Source organism: Acinonyx jubatus, chromosome C1, assembly GCF_027475565.1.
Source record: "Acinonyx jubatus isolate Ajub_Pintada_27869175 chromosome C1, VMU_Ajub_asm_v1.0, whole genome shotgun sequence".
In the NCBI taxonomy this organism is placed as follows: domain Eukaryota; kingdom Metazoa; phylum Chordata; class Mammalia; order Carnivora; family Felidae; genus Acinonyx; species Acinonyx jubatus.
Genome location: NC_069381.1, coordinates 180,293,640 through 180,310,968, shown reverse-complemented (window position 1 = coordinate 180,310,968; position 17,329 = coordinate 180,293,640). Strand labels below are relative to the sequence as shown.

General features: G+C 40.1%; 1 protein-coding gene across 9 annotated transcripts in view; it reads left to right on the top strand.

Annotated features, from left to right (window-relative positions):
- ANKRD44 (ankyrin repeat domain 44) overlaps positions 1-17,329 on the top strand; it is a 339,079-nt gene that overhangs the window by 220,119 nt on the left and 101,631 nt on the right. For 6 of the 9 annotated variants that reach the window (XM_053215495.1, XM_053215502.1, XM_053215498.1 and 3 more), the window contains exons 15-16: positions 1,604-1,687; positions 5,752-5,863. In XM_053215495.1, the coding sequence (XP_053071470.1) occupies positions 1,604-1,687; positions 5,752-5,863 (196 nt within the window). The remainder of the gene's footprint in view (positions 1-1,603; positions 1,688-5,751; positions 5,864-17,329) is intronic. The other 3 variants (XM_053215494.1, XM_053215501.1, XM_053215497.1) reach the window with 1 other exon arrangement.

Here is a 17,329-nt window from a genome sequence, read left to right as displayed (position 1 = left end):
CATACTGCCTCATGGAAACTGTGAGTGAAGAATCTCCCTCATCCAGGGCCAGAGGAGTTAGAATTGCCTCATCCCTAACCCCAGTTTTCCCATTCTGCTCTCTTTATGTTTGATTATTACGTGTCACTGCCCAATTATTTCTCTTCTCTCGTCTTTGGGTTGAATGCCAAGTGGAGCTGTCAAGGCCATGTTTTCAGTTCATTCGAGATCAGCTGTGATTTATTTTGTCATATACTGCAGTTGCCATCATCACCACTTAAATGCTTCATTGGCTCTCAAACTTACATTCGCTAATCAATACATCACATGTCGAAAATATCCATCCATGTATAATCCCAATAGCCTTCAAATCCAGCATTGGTATGTGTAATATTGGCACTCTTTCCAAACCTGGGCAAGAATGCTCTATCAGGAGCTGGAGAGAGGAAGCTGGATGCCCTGGACATGTTTGGATTCTAGGTGTCCAGGGATGAAAAGCAGAAGTGAACCAGGTCAGGTGGAAATGGTGTGAGAGGTGCCCACAGCTTATGAGATTGTTCTCAAAGACTTGAGGACCAGGGCCTCCTTCAGAGGAATGCTTTTTGGTGACCCTGTTTGGAGAACTATTGACTTACTTGCCACTCTGTGTTACGGAATTGATTCTGGGTCAGTGCTAAATTCTATTCGTATACAGCAGTGGCTTTTAAATATTTTACACAGTGACCCACGGTAAGAAATACATTTGATGTCATGACCCAGTATATGTACTCAAATATATAGGTTTTAAATACCTATATGTCTATGTAGATGTGTGTGTGTGTGTGTGTGTGTGTAAAAAGGAGGCAGAATTTCATAAAACCATATTTATTTTTACTATGTGTGATGATTCTGATATTTTCTCTTTTATCTTGTTAAAAAAACCCCTAATTACTGCAATCTACTAAATTAATTTCATAATTCCATAATGGATTATAATCCATATTTCCAGTTTGGGAAACACTATTTTTCTTTTTATGTTTACATAATATTGGCAAATCTGATGTCCCTACACTCTGGATCCCGTAGACCCATAGGTTATTAATTCGACAAACATTTATTGAGACGTTACTACATAGCAGGCTCTATGCTGCTCACTCAGAAAAGAATGTGGGAGCAAGTACCCTTCAATGTTAAAGCTGAGAAAGGAATCCTATGTGATGAAGAATTTCTCTGTCAGTTGAAGAGTGACTAGAACCCCATTCCTGGATAAGTGAGATGCTGAATTGACAAGGAGGCAACAAGGAATGTGGTGGGAGTCGTCAGGGAGGTCTAAGCTAAATTGCCTCCTGTTTACTTGGGGAGTTTAGGATATTTATAGAGGGGAGGACGACTTGATTGTTGTCTTACTCACTGAAACCAGGGTGGAAATTCTACGAAAGTTATGTTCTCAGTTGGGTTTCTTGGGAGAGAATAGATTTACTGGATGGCCTTTAAGAGAACCACGTAGATCCTCAGTGAAAATCAGGAGTGCTTATTTCTTTTGGGTTGGGGGAGAAGTTGTTGAGATAGAAGTTGTACCAAAATCACTAGCAGCTTTGCCATTAAAACAAATAATTGTAATTTTTTTTCTTTCCCTTATGTTGAGAAGTAAGACTATCTTAGGAAATGCCCATGAAAATTCAGAAGAACTTGAAAGAGCCAGAGAGCTGAAGGAAAAGGAAGCCGCATTGTAAGTTTCTTCTCAGCTTAAAGCACAAGTTGTAATTACTGATGCTTGTCTGCTTTTCTGGGTTGTCACGTAGGGCAGCCCTTGCTATTCTAGGGTTTGATTTGGGATATTGAGGAAGCGATATGGGCTTGCCTTTAGTGAAGAGGAAATGGTTCTTTTAATATATCCCTTAATTATGCTATTTTTACACAAGGAACTCTTCCTAAAATTGAACCCTTTGCCAAGACCATCACTGTGATTGGTCAGCAGTTTTTAGGAACAGGTGTCTTAAATATCATTTTTGACTGCCATGCATCATATGCCTCAGGGGACACATTAAGCCTCCTTTCAGGCCATCGGCTTTCCTTTAATGACCTGGGGGTAACTATTTGCCAGGTTCTATAAATAAATGTTTTGAAATTTCAGCGTGCAATACTGTGGTTGTGTTCTCCCTCCCCTCCCCAACCCACAAACATCAGCTCACAAACAGTCCTTCACTCTTTCCCACAACTTCTCCTGCCCCACCTCATCCCACCTCTCTCTCTGGCTTCTGACAGAGACTTAGCTAGTACTGTGACAAGGGCCAGAGTCCCTGCCATCACCCAGGGGGGTTGATGCACAGGAAGCTGTAATGCCTCATCCTCTGAGAGTCCTTGTGCAACAAAGCAGAGTGTGAAGGTTGTGCTCTGCTCAGTGCAGTAGCCAGCGTGTCACTGGTGTTCAGTGACTGTTTGTTAATTAGATGAACAAAGGAATGATTGCTGCCCACACTTTGTGTCCCGCCTCCTTGAAACTAGTGGATACAGTTCTCTTAAGAGTCTGCACCCACACAGTTCCTAACTTGTTTATTCTCTTCTCCAGTTGTCAGAAGAACCAATTTCTTTGTGACCTGAAGGCTTGTGTCCCCTCTAGGGTCTTCTCTTCCCACTGTCCACTGGGCTGTCCTCCCAGGTCCAGACTATTGTGGAAGAGAAGTTAGAAAGTGTGGCCCTGATACAGGTTGTGGGATGTAACTTGGGCTGTTACTGGGGTGGGGACAGGAAACATAGCCATGAGTAAAGCAGAATGACCAAGGTTTTGCCCTAATATTCCAAACTTAATGATATTCAAAGACTGTAGAATTTTAAGCCACATCAGCCAGCGCCCCCTTCTCCAGTGAAATCGTGCCAAGAACAGCCCTCTTACCCTCTTACGGCTGATGGAGAGGGAAAAAGCAGGACAGGCAGGGGAGGCAGGGAACCAGGCTTCCTGAGAGCTCTTCCGAGCAGAGAGGCTACATCTCTCATCCAGATACATCTCTGACTTAACGTGCAGGTCTTGATTTTGCAGCGCAGGTGCCCAAAGTGGTAGCCACAGCCCTGGGAGGAGAAGAGATAAGCATCCCCAGTTAAAACTGGAATGTATTGGGGCGCCTGGGTGGCTCAGTCAGTTGAGCGTCCGACTTCGGCTCAGGTCACGATCTTACGGTCCGTGAGTTCGAGCCCCGCATCAGGCTCTGGGCTGATGGCTCAGAGCCTGGAGCCTGCTTCCGATTCTGTGTCTCCCTCTCTCTCTGACCCTCCCCTGTTCATGCTCTGTCTCTGTCTCAAAAATAAATAAACGTTAAAAAAAATTAAAAAAAAAGTGGAATGTATTTTCCCTTGGAAACGATATGGAGAATATTCAAATTCTACAGTGCTGTTGTCTTTTCAAATCACACTGCTGGTAGTATAGTTCAGCTATATCCTGGGGTAAATGACACTTTGGGAGCAATTCCAAGTGTTTTCCGAATTACGTATTAAATCCGCCAACTGGTTTTTTACAATGTGACTCTTTCAGGAGCTGGGGGTTGTGAATCCACTAGAACCCTTTTCCTATTGAATGATTTTATTTCAAGAGCCAAATTCTATTTAAAATGAGTCATACCTGGGATCCTGTCCATGGACATTTAATTGCCAAAATAAAAAAAGACTTCCTTTTAAGGTACAAATCACCAAAGACAGAATGATATCAGAACTCCAATAATAGTTTGGTTTATTGTGGAGCATTTGGTGGATAAATCAGGTAACTTGTAGATATTTGGTGTAAAAAATTTGTGTCTTTTATCAGTTTTTCTAGAAATTAAAATATCTGTGTTAATCATCTCTATGTGTGACTTATTTACTCCTTTTGCCTTATGCCAAAAGATAGGTAAGTGTTTGAGTCACAGGATGATGTATGGAAGTGTTGAATTATTGTATTGTACACCTGAAATTAATATAACACGGTATGTGAACTAACTGGAATTAAAATAAAAACTTTAAAAAAATTAGAACCAAAAATAAAGTGTTTGAGGAAACAGTAGGCATTTTCCCTTGGATGGTCTTATTTAATGCACATGCTTCCATTGCATATTTTGATGTAAGTATAATTTGAGCATTTGAGAATTTTGATTTGAGTATGAAATTGAATCAGCTTGACCTTGTAGAGGACACATTTGTCCCACTGCCATGGATATAAAACTGAAATTATGGAGTGGTGCTTCCTGACTACTTATTCCCTCTTTGACCAGAAGACCTTGAACAGAATTCCTACATCCCCCGGCACTTGTGTTCTGGGCTTTGGGGCATTTCAGCCAAGTCGGAGCCACATCACACCCCTACCTCCAACCCATTGTAAAGATTGTGGCTCTTTTAGAAAAATTATAATTCTTTCCGAAAAGGCTTTCTAAGTTTATTATTAATTATTTTGTTCTAGTCTATACATAATGATGCAATTTAAGCGTCTTTCTTCAGATGTGGTTACTGACTTAATCTTTTATATTTTTTAAGTGTTTGCCCGCTCCTTTAATCTTTTTATTATTTGGGCTATTCTTAAGTTCTTTTGCTGTTGTTAATTTCTTATTCTTCTTAATTTTCATTTTCTAACCTTTGGATTGATGGTAGTCTCCAATAGCAAGGTTAAAAGTAGATCCCTCTCTCTTGCTGTAATGGCCTGACCACTTCTTTGTTAGATTTGAGAGCTCATCTTTTGAACGTGGAACTCAAAAACTCATTACTCAGTAATCCTGATGACAGACAGGTTCTGTACTTTAAGGTGAAAAGGAAAAAGAGACTTAATTATTCTTTATTATGCTAAGTGAAGTAAGTCAGAGAAAGACAAATATCACATAATTTCACTTATGTGTGGAATCGAAACAACAAAACAGGTGAACAAACAAACATAACCAGACACAGACTCATAAGTACAGAGAACAAACTGGTGGTTGCCAGAGGATAGGGGCAGAAGAATGGGCAAAATAGGTAAAGGGGATTAGAGATACAAATTTCCAGTTGTAAAATAAATAAGTCATGGAGATGAAAAGTGCAGCACAGGGAATCAATAATATTGTGGTAACATTGGTGACAGACGGCAGCTACACTTACTGTGGTGAGCACAGCATAATGTATAGAATTGCTGAATCACAATGTTGTACACCTGAAACTAATATAAAATTGTATGCAAACTATAAAAACAAAACCAAACATCAATGCAGGAAGAGACAAATGGATTATTGTAACAGAACAGAGTCCAGAAATGAGCCCATGTATGGATAAATACGCAATAATTGATAATGACATTAAAACAACTCAGTGAGGAGGGGATAGTACTTTCAATAAATTGAGGTGGGGGATGGTACTTAACTACCCTCTTGTTCCTAAAGCTTTCCCTGAATTCTAGAATGGCTATTTTAAGCTGAAGTAAAGATGGATACAGAAAACACAAACAAGTAAAACTTTTAATACATAAACCTTCATTGCTGTAGGATATTTTTAAAAGTTTATTTATTTTGAGAGAGAGAGAGGGGGGAACAGAGAGGGGGAGAGACGGAATCCCAAGCAGGCTCTGCACTGACAGTGCAGGGCTCAAACTCATGAACTGTGAGATCATGGCCTGAGTCAAGATCAAGAGTTAGAAGCATAACCGACTGAGCCACCCAGGCACCCCATTGCTGTAGGACTTTTAAAGAAACACTTAAATTCACAAAGTGCTTTGTGGAACATTTATAATAGGAGAATATTTACATTAATTATAACTTTTACTCTAGAGATGTTTTCTAAAATAACACCCCATTTTTATACTTGCAGATGTCTAGAGTTTCTGCTTCAAAATGATGCAAACCCATCTATCCGGGACAAAGAAGGTTACAATAGCATACATTATGCTGCTGCCTATGGCCACAGACAATGTCTGGAATTGGTAAGCTGTTCTGTCTTGTTTTGTTTCCTCTAACACACACACACACACACACACACACACACACACACACACCACACCACACACAGACCCAACCCTGAAAATGCTGGTCTTAATCTCTCACAAATGCCCTCACTGCCTAATTAAGTCCCCACTAGAAATCACCTTGAAGATATTCTGTGGTAAATGATTATATGTTTACTTTACAACAGGTAGATCTCATTGTTTCATTTCTGTGCATCCTAATCTCACAGCTACTGCTTTTCCATATTAACTTGGACTAGGAATGTTAGACCTCTGTATGGACAGTTTGTATTTTAAAGATAATTTGGATGTATCAAATAGGTTCAGTATATATTTCCAGTCACACTTATCACCCTATGTGTTGTAAGATGACTTAGATAGCTGCTAGGCATATGGGTTTGTCGTGGTCCCACATCTGTAGTCTAGAGAGAGAAGTTGACAAGGGCTCAACAGCAAAATTTATTGGAATTTCCAAACTGCCCCAAATTTCAAACCTGCAGCTATCGAAAAACACCTGGGGTTTTGGAGTCAGAAATTCTTCCACTGGTATAGGTCATCAGACACAAACTTAAATGACCACAGGGACAGAAATGGAAAGTAAGCCAGTGAAGTGAGGCCAGGTGTAGAGCAATAGGGAGCAGTGGGGACTGTGGCCAGTAGGACATGTTATGTCTAAAGGGAGAAACAGCCAGTCAGCTCCAGTGAGTGAGATCAGGTGGTAGGTAATTCATACTCAAGGATGAACTTCAGTGTTTCAAGGAAAGCTGGAAATGTAGACTTTTTATGTGAAATTTCCTATTTCAAAAACACTGGGTGGACCAGGAAGAAAAACTACAGATTTGTGGTTAAATCCTGGCTGCCGGCCACCATTTGTCATCTCCTGAGCATCGCCCATGGGTCAGCTTCACTAGGACGCATGGGGCATCCCAAACTCACTATCTTTGGTCCATTGGTAGGTGCCACCTTCCTCAGTGGACTCCAACTCTTTTCCTTGTCTTTTTAAAAGGAGTAGTCCTGGGGAGACTGGGTGGCTCAGTCGGTTAAGCAACCAACTTCAGCTCAGGTCATGATCTCCCAGTTTGTGAGTTTGAGCCCTACATCGGGCTCTGGGCTGACAGCTTGGAACCTGGAGCCTGCTTTGGATTCTGTGTCTTCCTCCCTCTCTCTGCCCCTCCCTGCTCATGTTCTGTCTCTCTCTCTCCTTCAAAAACAAATAAACATTTTTTTAATTAAATAAATACATAAATAAATGGAGTAGTCCTACTTTTCAGAGTTATTGGGGAGATATGTTTGAGAAAACACTTGTACTTTATCAACTGCACAATCTATTAAGGAAGGCCTGAGGCGGAAAGCCAGCAAGCAGTTGTGTCAGTGCCTCCATAGAAATGACTGAATGATGTTCTAGCTGGTTCCTTTACCTTTGACCTTGCTGCCAGATTTAAGTGGTTCCACTTAGGGTCATTCTTACTATATTTCTCTTAACCGTGAATGTGGGGAAATGTTCATAAACATTTGAAAATAGAGAGGTGATTATTCTGGTGTTGGTAGGTGTGGCATTTATTGGTGAATTATATCTACCATCATCATTCTTGAAGACTTCTAAGTCTCCTTTCCTGAGGTTCTTGTGGTTGCTGAAGACTTCCTTGTTTGACCTTGAAGGTGTCATTTTCCCCCTACTCCTGATTCTGTTATAGTTCCCCTTCCAGTTACAGAGGCTGCAAACGAATTACCCCAAAATTAGTGGCTTAAAACAACAGCAATTATTTAATATCTCTTATTGATCAGGAATTCAGGAGTGGCTGAGCTGAGTAGTTATTGTTAAAGGTATCCTATGAGATTACAGACAATGTCTGAGGCTGGGATAATCTCAAACGCTTCTTCACTCATGTCAGTTACCTGGCTTGTAAGATTTAAATAGCTTCTGGGGGGCTTCTTTCTGTGGTTTTCTCTAGCATGGTGGTTTCAGAATAGCTGGATATCTTACGTGGTAGCTCAGGGATCAAAAGGAGTGATCCAGAAGATCACTTCAGGGATCCAGAAGAGAGTGGGAGAGAGCCAGTGTGAGAATGAATGAGAGAAAGACAGTATCAGTCTTAATGATCTAGCCTTGAAGGTCACACAGGGTTACCCTAGAGAGGAGAAGTAGACTCCACCTTTCACAGGGAAGAGTGTCAAAGGATTTACAGACATATTTTAAAACCATCCAGTTTCCTAGGAAGATGTAGAAAGCCAATGATTTCATAGCCTTCTGTAAGATGGACTTTAATGGAGAACCACAAGTGGCCAAGGGGCAATCCTTTATCTTATAGATGGGCAAACCAAACCACAGGGCATTAACTGGTTTGTGCCAAAGACATAGCCCTGGTCAGTGAAAGAAGCAGTCTCATGAATCAGGATTCCTGATTTAAAAAACAAAAAATATTTTCTATACCATGCTGCTTTCCATTGCAGGGCAAAGCTCTACCACCACCCAAGCCTTTTCAGCATAGAGCAAAAGCTTGGAAGGAACTGGTTAAGATGTAAGACAGGGTCACTTCTGCCTCCCAACACCAGCATTGCTGTGGAAGTTGATCTAGACCTATCACCATATAGGACTCTATGTTTAGGTCCCATATAAGAAAGGCTCCTCCCAAAGTTTGTACGTGTGTGTGTCTGTGTGTTTAGTAATCAGTGGCAGAGAGTGAAGGCTTACTATTGTTACTACCCGTCATAAGCCTGCATTCCAAAATGTAAAGACACAGCTGTCTTTAATTGGTCTTCTCTATGAAAACCACATGTCATAACTGGACATACGAACTTTTATTACAAAGTTATTATAGTCTTAATAACTTTGCTGTTTTAAAGTACTTTGAGGAGTTATCTTTAATCCCATAGCATGAGTAACTCTGAGAATGATTGTTCTGTAACATTTTCTTTCTATGTAAATAATATATTGCATATTATTTTCATTTTTCAGGAAAGCCATTTCAGGGCCACTATTTCTGTTATCCAACAAAAACATTTTCTGTCCCTAAGAAGGTTTTGCAAGTTCTGTCTAATAATGAAATTACCCCTTGATTATATCGAAACTTGCCCTATGTGATTTACAAAGAAATGATTATTCTTGGCAATTTTAAGACATTCAAAAGTGGGTAGGGAAAGTATTCAGTGGTCTTAATTTGTACTGTCAGCTGAGAAAGCCAGACTATCAATATAAATTGGTAGAAAGGTCATCATTGTTTGCTTTCAGGAAAGGACCTCAGTGGGTTATTTATAACACAGACAGGATGAAAATTCTCCTCATAACCCTGAATGATTGTGGTTGTATGGAACGTTCTGTATATTTCCATTTTGGAATGCCTCCTCCAATTCCTTTTGGGGTGTGGTTCAACTAAGCAGAGATCCTAAGCAAGCTATCAACATTCTTGTACCTGCTCCCTCCCACTCAACACACAGTCCTGAGCTCTCCCCTAGGACCAGCATCATAGAGCCAGACCACTGCAGGCATCTTAGCCATACTGCTGGCTCGCAGCACTGTGAACAGATTTGGGAGTAGCTGAGACCACCATTAATGGCATTTACTACATGTTCGTCACATGCCAGGAATGCCATTTAATTATTTTTTCTTTCAGTTTTATTGAGATATATTTGACAACAACATATTAGGTTAAGGTATACAGCATAATGACTTGACTTACATGTATCGTGAAATAATTACCACAATAAGTTTAGTTAACATCCATTACCTCATATAGATACACACACACACACACACACACACACAAAAGAAAAGAAAAGAAAAAGAAAAGGAAGTGTTTTTTTCCCTTGTGATGAGAATAAGGCTTGTTCTTTAAAAAAAATTTTTTTTTAATGTTTATTTATTTTTGAAAGAGAGAGTGGGGGAGGGTCAGAGAAAGGGGGCACGGAAGATCCAAAGCAGGCTGTGCACTGACAGCAGTAAGCCTGATGAAGGGCTCGAACTCACAAACCGTGAGATCGTGACCTGAGCCAAAGTCGGATGCTCAACCAACTGAGCCACCCAGGCACCCCAGGCTTGTTCTTGATACAAGAAGTAGGGTTTTTGAAGGGCGCCTTTTCTAATTTATACTCCCTGTCTCTTTCTCTAGGACTACAATACCCTCAAATTCCTTAAAAGCCCCATTTCTTTGGGTGCTAGATATTAGGAAAGTAAACCACCTCACCAGTATGCTAGGTAAGGTACATTCCTCAGACTCACCACTGCCATGCCAGTCTGCTCCCTCATCTCACCACACAAACACCCCTGTCCTTCAGCGGGGTGGGGGATCCTTTTAACAAATCGATCCTGACTCTGTGCCAGGTGCTAGAATTACGCCAGTGAAAGACATGTTTCTAGTAGCCCTGAATGGCTTACTTGAGCCTCACAGCAGGAAGTATGCAGGGAATCATTTCTTTATGTCTCATTGCCTAGCCTATGTTTCTGGCCTGTGGAAGGAGTGGAGCAAATCAGTATTCATAGCCCCTGAACCTCTCCTGTGAGACCAGGGCCTTAGTCCTTTGGGAGCCGGTGTAGCATTGAGGAGGGTGGGTGGCCTTCGGAGCCAGCTGGTTAGTAAGGTTGGTAACATTTGTCTTTCACCTCTCTTCTCATCTAGTTGAGCAATTATTGTGATTATGCATATCATTAAATATGTATCATTAATTTTGATGCAGATTTTACTTGACTCTGACATTTAACTTGGTATGGGCTTACTTGGCATTCATGGTTCATGGCTCCTGTCTGTGATCATAAGCTTAAAATTTATAAACCATACTTTGTGTTCAGCCTATTTTGCTGTAATCAAAAGGGAACAGAAATTATTTTAGTCATTTTCATTCTACTTCCCTCATATAAAGTTATATGGAATTCATTCCTTGAGCAAACAACTTCTAGAAAGTAGTATGAACTCCTTAGCCTTGGTAGAATAGCCAAGGCTCAGGATTCTGCCAAGTTTGCCTACTTAGGCCAGTGTTCTCAGCTGGTTGTGATAAAAAAACGTATGTACTATGGGTACAAGCAAAAATCTCCCCACAAACACATGCTGAGAGCTGTGATAAGTCATAATCAATTGAGCTCAAAATATCAAAGCAGAATGGAAGAGACTTGGCTAATAAAGCATCTCATGTCTGAATACAACTTATGTCTGAGCGGAGGAAGGGAGTTGGCAAAGGAGAGCCCTGTGCCTCCCCTTTCTTGGAATGCATCTTACTAGCTCTGAAGGGAAAAATTTCAGAATCATGCCCCTATTTGGAATTTGTGAGTTTATATTGGCGTGCTGCTTTTCTTTTATAGTATTAAAGATTTGTCTGCGAACATAAAGATCTTTGTGGCTTTGTTATTGAAATGGAAAAATGTATGTGCCAATATAATTACGTAAATTGCCTGCAGAAATTTAGAAAGATTGTTTGAAAACTCCAGGCCTGTGATTAAATTCAGTCCGAGATTATACCATGCCAAATTACTTGGAATTTGGCTCCTTCCCTGGGACCTTCGCCTCCTTTCACTGTTACAAGCTAACTTGAACCTCAACTGTGAGAGTCTGTGGGGTGACAGACGCCCCTACATGTCTCTCCAAGGAGTTTCTGGGATTCTCTGAAGATACGTATATCTTGGGCAACTGAACTCTGAAATTATGCTGCTTTGAGATAAACTACTTAATGTTTTGGTTGGTTCTTGCGTTTATCACAGGACCTTAAGAAACCATTACTACGTGGCTCTGTATAAGATGTACTTACATTGGCAATGTCTAATTAAGCTTCTGTAGGCTGAGAAAGCAGTGAAAAAGAGGAGGGTTACAAGCAGTCATCTAAATATGAGAAGATGAAAAACCAGCAAACATGAACCCCAGCCCCAAACAAGTCCCTGATGGTGTTTTTCTGCCCCCAGAGGTGCATGTCAGAGATGTACCTGGAGGTGTATATGACCTCCCAGCAAGAAGACTTCCAATGAGCAGAGGAGACCTCAACAATGCTGGTCTTGTTTTTTTCTCCTAATTTAGTTGAAGAAAAACATAAAATCTTATGAGGAACTCTCAGGGAGGGCATGGAGGGGTGGGCACAGATCTTTTGATGCCACTGGCAGCGTCCTGGGCTAGCAATATAAATGTAAAAACTCACAAAATTTGAATCAGAATGTGACATGAATCTGTATTCAGAAGAGTGGAATAGACAGTATTTTATGACACAATGTTTCATTTATTTCTTTGTAATACAGCAGAATTTTTTTGTGTGTCTTTACTGTGAATGAATTTGGCAATCGATGAAGGAATCATTCAACCAGGTGTATGCCCCAGGAAAGTGGGGCATTTCATTTCATTTCATGGGGCACATGACATTTCACATTTCAAAGTGAAATACAAGTGTTCCAACCCATGGCCTCCTTCCCCATTTAAGAAGTTGGAGATCCGAGAACAGATTTCTTTGGAGACAGGTCTGCTATGAATCCCACTGCTGCTCCCCTCCCACCATAGTAGAGGCTAAGGATGATTTCACCTGACCCCAAGCCCAGTCACAGAAGCTTCAAGGAGATTGCTTGGATCCCTGATATGTGTTCCATGAAATTTAGGGGCCGGTAGACTGGCATATGATAAATCTAAAGACTAAATAGCTCTGACCAGAGCTTGCTTGCCAGAAATTAAATAAAAAGAGGTCTGTGTTTGAGAAATACTCCATCCCCACCAATGATGGGTCAGAAGTGTATATTTCCTAGTGTCCAAATGTGAGCCATGGGCCACAGCCGGGTTGGCATTCTCCTAGATCCTATTCAAGAGTGAGGAGACCCAGGCTGCCTGGAGAGGAACGTGAGCTATCAGCAGAGAGGTGCATTCATATGGGGAGAGGGATCTGCAGGTGAGAGGTCCCAGGGATGGGGGTGTTGCTGGAGAACCTACATAAGCATCCCAGAGAGACAATTTTAAACATCTGACCTGGACAGAGAATGTCACTGCCAGAAGGGTGCCAGTCGGTCAGACCATGGTCCGTGTCCCCTTCTGTGTCCTCCTTTCCCCAACTCTCCTAGTCCTGGAGGAGGCAGAGGCAGACAATGAGGGTAAAGGAGGAGGAGGAGCCTGAGGCTGGGGAACAGAGAGCTAAGTCAGTCTTGTCTCCTTCCTTCCCCACTGCAGCCTATGTGGGAGGCATAGAGAAGCTTCAACATTAAACAGCATTCAGTTTGTGATTACTACACTAGAGTAGGTGTACTACTTACTGATACGAACTTAACACTTGTAACTAAAGTGCCTGAGGAACTTTTTGTTATTGGCTAGAGATTTTATCTGGCAGCAGGAAAAGGTAGCAGGAAAAGAAGTAGCTCCATAAAGGAGATTAGACCTGGTGTGGGGAGAAGGAGAATTAAGTTCGTGTTTGATTATACCCCATGGCTCACTGGTTCAGTACAAAGTCACACACTTAGAATCATTGTTTTAGGAAAGATGAATGCCCAGCTGTAAGGTAGAATAAACAATTATCCTTTAAATGTATGTGGATTTAAATACCAACTGGGTAAGACAGAGGTTTTAGTAATCCCACACACTTTATCAGGTGCCCAAAATTGTGGAACAAATTAAAAACACTTATGAATGATTAAGCTTGACTTAGTGATAAAACTTAAATGCTATTTTATAACTATTATGATAACTGTCCTGTTAGTTAGGAAGGTATTTCATAGACACAGGTGAGAGAAGAAATGAAAATTTACTTTTCTGTGGTTTGGCCTTTTCTTTAGATTTGATTACTTCCTAGCACCAACTCATTTTATTGCAATATCCCCTCCACTTTTTTCTTCCTCAAGATCTGAAAACCTATACTAATGTATCAAACCGATATGAAGACATCCACCAAGTTAAAATTACACACACCCACACTCACATGCACACATGCCCACATACACATTTTCTGTCGTTTCTTCCAGATAGATCATGAGCACTAAGGGACTCAAAGAAGGGGGATTATTGCTCCTGGTATGGGAGCTTCTAAGGACTCAGTGATGTAGGAGAAAGGAAGGTTTCTCAAAGAGAATATAGCTTGTTTTTTTAAGTGTTTATTTATTTTTGAGAGAGTAGAGACAGAGCACAGTTGGGGAGGAGCAGAGGGAGAGGGGGAGGCACAGAATCCAAAGCAGGCTCCAGGCTCTGAGCTGTCAGCACAGAGTCCAACATGGGGCTCAAACTCACAAACCGTGAGATCATGACCTGAGCTGAAGTCAGACACTTAACTGACTGAGCCAACCAGGTACCCCAAGAGAATATAGTTTAAAAGCAAAAATAATAATAATAATCTGGCCTTTCTTCCCTCCCTCTTTTTTTCCTTCCTTCTTTCCTCCCCTTTCCTTCCTTCCTACTCATTTAAAAACCTGTAGGGCAGGAGAGTAGTCCAGTTTGGGCTGGAGCCCAAGGAGGAGATGCCAGAAGGCAGCCCAGAAAAGATTAGAACCCACTGAAGGAGAGTGTCCTATTTTTTTTTTAATGTGTATGCATCAATCAGTAGAACTGCAATGTATACGAAACCAAAACCAATTGAACTGAAAAGATCAAGAAATCCACAATTACGGTTGTAGACTTTAACACTTCTCTCTCGATAATTGATAGAACAACTAGACAGAAAATCATCACGCATATAGAAAAGCTTCAATAATACCATCAACAGGAGGATCTAATTGACGTTTATACAACACTCCACCCAACAAAAACAATGCATATTTTTTAAGTGCCCATGAAACATTCACCAGGATATCCTGAACCATAGAACAAACCTCAACAAATGTAAAAGAATTGAAATCATAGAGGATATTCTCCTACTACAATGGAATGAAACTGGAAATCAGTAACAGAAAGTTACCAGGAAGAATTCCAGAGCTTGGTAATCAAATAACAGACATCTAAATAATCCATGGGTCAAAGAAAGTCACCTCAAGGGAATACAAAAAAATACATTGGATTGAATGAAAGGGAAAATATAAAAAATCAGAATTTGGGGACACAGTTAAATTAATGCAGAAAAAAATTATGGCATTGAATGCTTACATTAGAAAAGAGAAAAAGTCTCAAGTCAATAATCTAAGTTTCTACCTCAAGAATAAAAAAAAAAAAAAAAAGAGCAGAGTAAGCCCCAAATAAGCATAAAAAGGAAATAATAGAAATGGGAGCAAAAATAAATAAAATTGAAAACAGAAAAATAATGGAGAAAATTAATTTTTAAAAATTGGATTCTTTGAAAAGAATAAGTTGGCAAACCTCTACTGAGACTGTGACCCAAAGAGAGGAGAGAGAAAGAGAGAGAGAGAGAGAGAGAAGATAGAAATTCCCAGTATCAGGAATGAAATGAAATATTACTACAAACCTTTCAGACATCGGAAGGATAATATTGTGAATAGCTCTACACACATACATTTGACAATTTAGGTGAAATGGATCAATTAATCACAAAACACAAATGACATAAACATTAGGAAAACAATTTAAAAAAAAAGGGGGGGGTGCCTGTGTGGCTCAGTCAGTTAAGCATCCAACTTCGACTCAGGTCATGATTTCACGGTTCGTGGGTTCGAGCCCCGCATCGGGCTCTGTGCTGACAGCTCAGAGCCTGGAGCCTGTTTCAGATTCTCAGAGAGAGTATCTCCCTCTCTCTCTGCCCCTTCCCCACTCGTGCTCTGTCTCCCTCTGTCTCAAAAATAAACATTAAAAAAATTAAAAAATAAAACACAAATTACTGCAACTTACCCAATGTAAAGTGGATCATTTGAATAGCCCTATAACTATTTAGAAAATTGGATTTTAAAATTCTCCCCAAAGAAATATCCAGATCGAGATGATTTCACTGGAGAATTATGCCAAATATTTAAAGAGTTAACAATTCTGTACAATATCTTCTGAAAAAAATAGAATAGGAAGGAACACCATCTGATTCATTTATGAAGCTAATACCCTGACACCAAAACCAAGCAAAAACAGAGAAATATAGACCAATATATCTCAAGAATATAGAAGCAAACATCCTTAGAATATTAAAAAAATAGAATTCAGTAACATATACAAGAAATTATATATCATGACCAAGTGAGATTAGTATAGGGAAAGCCTATTTTAATAATTGAAAATCAATGCAATTCACCATATGAATAGGCTAAAGAAGAAACATCACATGATTATGTCAAACAATGCAGAAAAAAATTGTGACAGAACTCAACACCTTGAATAGATTCAACATCTTGAATAGATTTTTTAAAAACTCTCAGAAAAGATAGGAATAGAGAGGAAGTTTCTCAATTTGATAAAAAAGCACCTAACGACTTCATAAAGAACAAGTAACATTATGCGAAGGACTGAACACTTCCCCCAAAAATCTGGAACGAGGCAAAGATGTCTGCTTTCACAACTCTTCTCTAACATTGTGCTGGAAGCTCCAGCCAGAGCAAAAAAGTCAGAAAAGGAAATAAAAGGTATAAAGAACAGAAAGGGAAAAGTGAAACCCCATTTGTGAATAACATGATTGTCTACAGAGGGAATCCCAGGGAACCAACAACAAAAAAAAAACTCGTAGGCAAATGTAGCAGGGTTACAGGATACAAAATAAACATACAAAAATTAGTTGCACTGTTACATACTAAGAATGAACATGTAGATATCAAAAATACAGTGTCATTTATGACTGCCACAAAAAATGAAATATGGGACTTGTATGCTGAAAAGTACTAAATGCTGATGAAAGAAATCAAGGAAGATCTAAAAACGGGGAGACATTTTGAACTTTATGGCACCAGAGTTTATGGAACTTTGATCAATGATAAAAAGTCATCAGACCTTCATTTCCTGAAAGAATCAATCCCTCAAACAAAACAAAACCCTACTTCTCTTTGAAAGTCTTTTCTCGTAGAGGAGAAGTTTAACAGCTCTGCCTATTTTTAGTAAAGTTGCAATAATGAGCATTTATTGCAGGCATGTTGGGCTGGGCTCTGTGCCTGCATCGTCTCATTTAATTCTCACAACAACACTGAAGGAGCTCCTATTTTTATCTGTGTTTCACATGTGAGTACCCTAACGTACAAAGAAAAATTAATTTGTTCTGGGTCATACAGCTGGTGTGATGTAGAACCAGGACTCAAACCCGTGTTTATCGGATTTGGTATTTCAGGCTTTTAACCATTATGTGGTACTGCCTGGAAGACTGGCAAATTCCACACTCTGAAAGATAAAGCTGTCTCAGAGCATCTAAATTCCACATCAACCAAGACAATGACATCCAACCAAGATAGTGCCGAGATGTGCAGTCATTAGGCTTTGTCAAAGGAAATATCAATAACGGAAATTATTGATGGATAATATCAATAACGGTTATGTCTGTGTCATCTTTGGACACCTTGTCTAGAGGTCTGCATTTTCTTTTTTCAGTCAGGAGAGCAGAACTACCTTACAGTGTTATCCACCGAGTGAGAAGTAAAATGACCCCTGATAC